This window comes from Sinocyclocheilus anshuiensis, unplaced genomic scaffold, assembly GCF_001515605.1.
Source record: "Sinocyclocheilus anshuiensis isolate Anshui unplaced genomic scaffold, SAMN03320099.WGS_v1.1 scaffold966, whole genome shotgun sequence".
Lineage (NCBI taxonomy): Eukaryota > Metazoa > Chordata > Actinopteri > Cypriniformes > Cyprinidae > Sinocyclocheilus > Sinocyclocheilus anshuiensis.
Window position 1 is genome coordinate 490,868 of NW_015540909.1, and position 5,716 is coordinate 496,583.

The 5,716-nt window shown below is 36.9% G+C and overlaps 1 protein-coding gene across 5 annotated transcripts in view; it reads left to right on the plus strand.

Annotated features, from left to right (window-relative positions):
- The window catches only part of ndst1b (N-deacetylase/N-sulfotransferase (heparan glucosaminyl) 1b), a 125,548-nt gene that overhangs the window by 98,598 nt on the left and 21,234 nt on the right, over nt 1–5,716 (plus strand). For all 5 annotated transcript variants that reach the window (XM_016487114.1, XM_016487115.1, XM_016487116.1 and 2 more), the window contains 3 exons: nt 2,658–3,131; nt 4,697–4,784; nt 4,958–5,112. In XM_016487114.1, coding sequence (XP_016342600.1) covers nt 2,658–3,131; nt 4,697–4,784; nt 4,958–5,112 — 717 coding nt within the window. The remainder of the gene's footprint in view (nt 1–2,657; nt 3,132–4,696; nt 4,785–4,957; nt 5,113–5,716) is intronic.

Sequence of the window (5,716 nt, forward strand, 5' to 3'; positions counted from 1 at the left end):
ATTTAGGCTATAATATTATAAATCAGGTTGGTTTGTATTGCTGACGTAATATGTAAATGATATGCGTGCGGCCCGCAAGACTTGCACTTGGACCATAGTGCGGCCCGGTGGAAAAAAAGGTTGAGAACCACTGCCCTAGACAATGGTCATGTAAAAGAAAATTATGACTAACATAGGGCTGGGCGATATGGCCAAAAAAAATTATCATGATAACATTTTTCATATCAATCTATATTGATAATTATCATGATACATTTTAAATGTATTATTTATTTATTTAAAAGTTTAAGGGCAGATTTTTGCTCCTAAGTGAAAGTTGTAGAAAGAGCACTGTTAGCTGTGGTTTTAAACTACTCTTTATGGTCAAACACTTCACTTTTTTTAATTCTTTTCCAGTAATTTTTCCTCAACAAAATAAATATCTTAATAGAAAAATTAATGTCTTAGTTTTTCCATGTTCTAATGAGTGATATTGTTTCAAATCATGAAACAGATTTGTGTTGCCTGACTTTGATGACGAGTATGTTCAGCACAGTTTGCAGTGCAGGCTGCAATATTAATATTACTTTTTTGTCTTATAGAAATGTTTGAGTTCAGAGTAGTAGTAGTAATGTAACGATTACCGGTTTGACGATAAATCGTGATAAAATACCCCACGGTTAGTATTACCGTTTCATATTTTAATTATCACTATAACCGTATTCGATTACCGCGATTTGAACAACTGAGGATAAATAAATACTGTACTGCACAGGGCTCCAGAGTGCGACCAAATGGGCGCAATTTGCGATCATTTGTTCTGCCCGTGCGACTAAATTTTGTGTGTGGTCGCACTGGCGCGACCACCGCATTGTTTAACTCATAAACGCTGAATTTCTGTTGCATATGAGAAACATCAAAAGGCAAACGAAGCCGAAAGCATAACGAAACCGCGCTACTCGTTTGAACTGCGCAGCGCTTATAGAGTGTAGAGCCTGGTTTATACTCTTTTGTTTTAGTCTTAAAAAGTTAAATATGTATAGATGTATGTAAGCAAGTCAGACAATTATCTTTTCTTGTAAAACGTGACACTAAGATCGCAAATTCGAAAGTGAAAGCATCCGAAGCCCGGCTTATAACATAGCTAAAGAGAAACTCCCTGTTCACAAAATTCAAATCACAAATAATACTGATGAAAAAGAAGGGGTTGAATGTTAACCACTTTCGTTTCCATATAACTATAAACTATGATAAAAGCTCATCAGCATGCATTGATTAATCCCTAAAAATAAAAATATTGCGACCAAATCATGTGCTGGTGTGACCAACTGAGAAAGTCGCAAAAGAGCGACCAGTGGGAAGAATGAGTCTGGAGCCCTGAAGCATAAAACACAGTTTTATTACATTAAATATTTGACATTTACATTAGATATTTGAACATGTTATTATATAAACTGTTGTCAGTCATGTTGTCATTTAAAATCCGGACATCATTGGCAATGTTATTGTTTTAGTTATGCAAACAAAAACTCATTTTAGTTGTTGTTTGTTGATTTTAAATGTAAAACTTGGTGAAATTATTTGTGTGTCAGTACTTTTTGAACATTTCCAGCACATTTTAATAATACCGTGATAATACAGATAACCGTGATCATTTCGGTCACTATAATCGTGATAAGAAATTTTCATACCATTACATCCCTAAGTAGTAGTAGTGTGACTTAAGATGCAAATTTAAATTTATCTTCATGATCAAAAATAGTAAAATCTTTAAAAATTGTAACAACCATTATTTTTATATGGTGAAATTGAATTATTCTGACTATTTGAGTTATATTAAAATTAACCATTGTTCTTCCATAGTAGCATACATTTTAGATCATGATAACCACAGTTAAAACCACAAATATATAGCACCTCAATACCATTGTACAATGAAACTATGGAACTGTTGTTTTTAGGTATTTGTATGAAAAACGGTAGCGTAAATACATTTAGTATAAATGCAAAAACACTATAGCTTAATCTCAAAATATACTGAAATTATATTCCATTACTCCTTCAATACATTAATCCATGTCTACATTAATCATATAATAAAATTAAATATGAATATCCCACATCTCTGACACAGTAACATGGTGCAGCTAGCATTACTACTGTAAATCCAAGGTAAATGATGGTGATTTGTTGGTTAAAAAAGCCTTCTGACTTTATCGTTGCGCACAGTGTTTCTCCTGTTTGTCAGCTGTTTCATCTGGCTTTAAACTAGTTTAAATCACCGAATCGTTTGCATTCTTCACTGAATTTAAGCATTTCACACTGGATTTCACAGTGCTGTTTAGTGCTTGCCTGACTGAGACTCATCAGCAAGTAAACGCATGTGCTCTACTGAGCTCGCGCTGCGCTGCCGTTTGAACTTTGAGTCGAGTGGATAAATGGTTTATGTGACATGCTTCAATTGAGTTGCACTGTTTTTTTCTTCTTTTGGCACATAAACATTATATCGAACATTTATCAAACTCTTCATATCTTATTATTGAGTAAAATTATAGCGCGATAATTATAGTTATCGTTTTATCACCCAGCCCTAGACTAACAGTATGAATGAATGAATCTGTGAATATTGCTCCTTTAATGTGGATTTTTATCTCTCTTCTTCCAACACTTCATGAAAGGCTAATGAGAACAGTTTGCAGAGCGCCCAGCTCAAGGGCTTTCCTCTCTTCCTCCACTCCAATCTGGGTTTACGGGACTGTAGCGTCAATCCCAAGTCTCCACTGCTGCTCATCACCAAGGCCCGGGAGGTGGAGCACGGTCCCTTACCTGGGGACGACTGGACGGTCTTTCAGTCTAACCATACCACCTATGAGCCTGTGCTGTTAGCTCGGGGACGGAGTACAGAGGCCAGTGGAGCTCCTGGACCCCTTCATGCGGCTGTGGTTCAGGATTTGGGTCTTCATGATGGCATCCAGCGGGTACTCTTTGGCAACAACCTGAACTTTTGGCTGCACAAACTGGTACTGGTGGACGCAGTGAGTTTCTTGACTGGCAAACGTCTCTCATTGGCTCTTGAGCGCTACATACTGGTGGATATCGATGACATCTTTGTTGGGAAGGAGGGCACAAGGATGAAGGTGTCTGATGTCAAGGTGAGAGCTGTTTTGTTTAAAAAAATGTTTCTGCAGTTTTTCTTTAATAAATGCCAAATGGTTTGCTAGTTTATCAGTTCTATCACATTTATATATTTTTAGTTTGACTCAAGTGTAGCTGTCTGAAGTCTGGGATTAAGGGCCATATAACCACACAGTATACATACACTTAAAACTAATGCTCTTCTCCACTTTTCTTTATCGTATTACTCTCTTGCCTGCTCCTTTTCTGCTTATCATTTCTGTGATCCAGATTTGCGCATAGAGAGAAAGCAGAGCTCAATAGTAAAAATGTAAGATAATTTCTGGCCAGTTGACTAATTTATGCTGCCCTATTGGCCACTATGTCATATGACAAGTTAATCACGTAGATGTTTTTGTGCTCTGAGAACGTTCTATGATCTACTGAACATTGTGAATTCTGCTAATTTAAATACATCAGTGTTGCTGAACTTGGATGAAGTTTTCTGAAATAGGTCAGAAAACAAAAAAATTCTGAATGATTTGTGATAGTCTTTGAGGCATCAGTGAAAAAATTAAAATAAATCACCAGTGCAGCGTATTTAATTATTTTGTAACAAACTTGTATGAATTTGTAGCTGTCAAATAGTTACATTTATAGCTGTGTAATTTCCATGCATTATTAGGATTTAAGTTTGACATTATTTTTACATAATTGACTAAAAATTATTCAAAATGTAAAAAGTTACATTTTTTTGCGTTGGGACCTGTGAAAATTATGACCTAATGACTGACTGGACCAGCATTTAAAACGAGGGATATATATACATTGAGGGAAAGAAGAGGCCATGAAAAAGGCATGGATGAAAACTCAGAAGAGGGATGCAATGCTAATCTGTCTGTAGCACCTCAGAAGCAGAACATTGAGAAACTGGTTTGTTAGATCCATATAATTCACCAAAAGTTTTCATGACGTGACAGCACTTTTCCTATCATCAGTTGTCTGTTTTTTCAATACTCCAACCTCTGCTGTTCTTTTTCCAAATATCTCCTCTTCTTTCCATTTCCCTTTTTTATTTTATAATTTTTTTTACGACTCGCTGTTCAAAGGGCATCCAAAGACTCGCCGCAAGCATGAATATTTCAAACGCAGTTTTCTGCATCCTCCTTGTGAATCTCTCATCTTCGGAGCGCCCCGATGCAGATGTTCAGCCGAGGGAAGGAATAGAAAGCAAACATAATCAAAGCCGTCTTGTCTGTCTGTGGACCTCTGTGCAGTTAAATATGAATCAGTCTTTTGATTGAGTCACACTGGAGAGACAGGCAGTCAAAAACAAGCGCAGTAAACAAATCAAATGAGAGGCAGATGCGGAGCTAAATCTGAGAGGGGTAATGAAGCAAACACAGGAGACGAACAGACAGCAGACATGCTTATGCTGTCCCTCTAGCACTGTGTTACCGCTGTGCTTGTGCGCATACGTGCGTTGGCGTACGTCTTTTGGCTATGTATCTCTTTTGTGTTCTCGTCTGTTGTCTGTGTGCTTTTTGAATGCGTTTTGTGTGTTTAAACAACTTTTATTACATTTCTAAACTCCGTTTCAAAGGCCCTACTGGAGACGCAGAACGAACTCCGAACCCACGTGCCCAATTTCACCTTCAACTTGGGATTCTCTGGAAAGTTCTTCCATGCTGGTAAGCAAATATCACATCGTTAGCTTAACAAAATGCTAACAGCATGCTGTTTTGGTATGTGTGAGCATCAGTTACTTATGAGCTTCTGTGATAGTTAGGATGTTGTTTTAGTAGGCAGCTTTTGCAATAGAGTCGAGATGTTTACCGTTTGTGTCCATGTAATTATATTTCAGGCACAGATGAGGAGGATCTTGGAGATGACCTGCTTCTGTCCTACAGTAAGGAGTTCTGGTGGTTCCCCCACATGTGGAGTCACATGCAGCCACATCTCTTCCACAACCAGTCCGTGCTGGCTGAACAAATGCTGCTCAACAGAAAGTTTGCAGAGGTGAGATAAAAGAATCAGAGAGATCTGAGTTTTGTTTTGTTTGTTTTTTTTGGATAAAACCCTTTTTGAAGTCGCTGGGGTATATTTGTAGCAATAGCCAAAAATACATTGTATGGGTCAAAATGATTGATTTTTCTTTTATGCCAAAAATCATTAGGATATTAAGTAAAGATCATGTTCCATGAAGATATTTTGTAAATTTCCTACTGTAAATATATTAAAACTTCATTTTTGATTAGTAATATGCATTGCTAAGAATTCATTTGGACAACTTTAAAGGTGATTTTCTCAATATTTAGATTTTTTTGCACTCTCAGATTCCAGATATTCAAATAGTTGTATCTCGGCCAAATATTGTCCTATCCTAACAATGTTCATTAGTGTACATCAATGGAAAGCTTATTTATTCAGCTTTCAGATGATGTATAAATCTCAATTTCGATAAATTGACCCTTATGACTGGTTTTGTGGTCCAGGGTCACATTTAGTCATTTAGCAGACGCTTTTATCCAAAGCGACCAACAAAGAAGAAGCAATCAGACCAACGAGAGAGCAACAATATACAAGTGCTGTGACAAGTCTCAGTTAGTCTAGCACAGTGCAC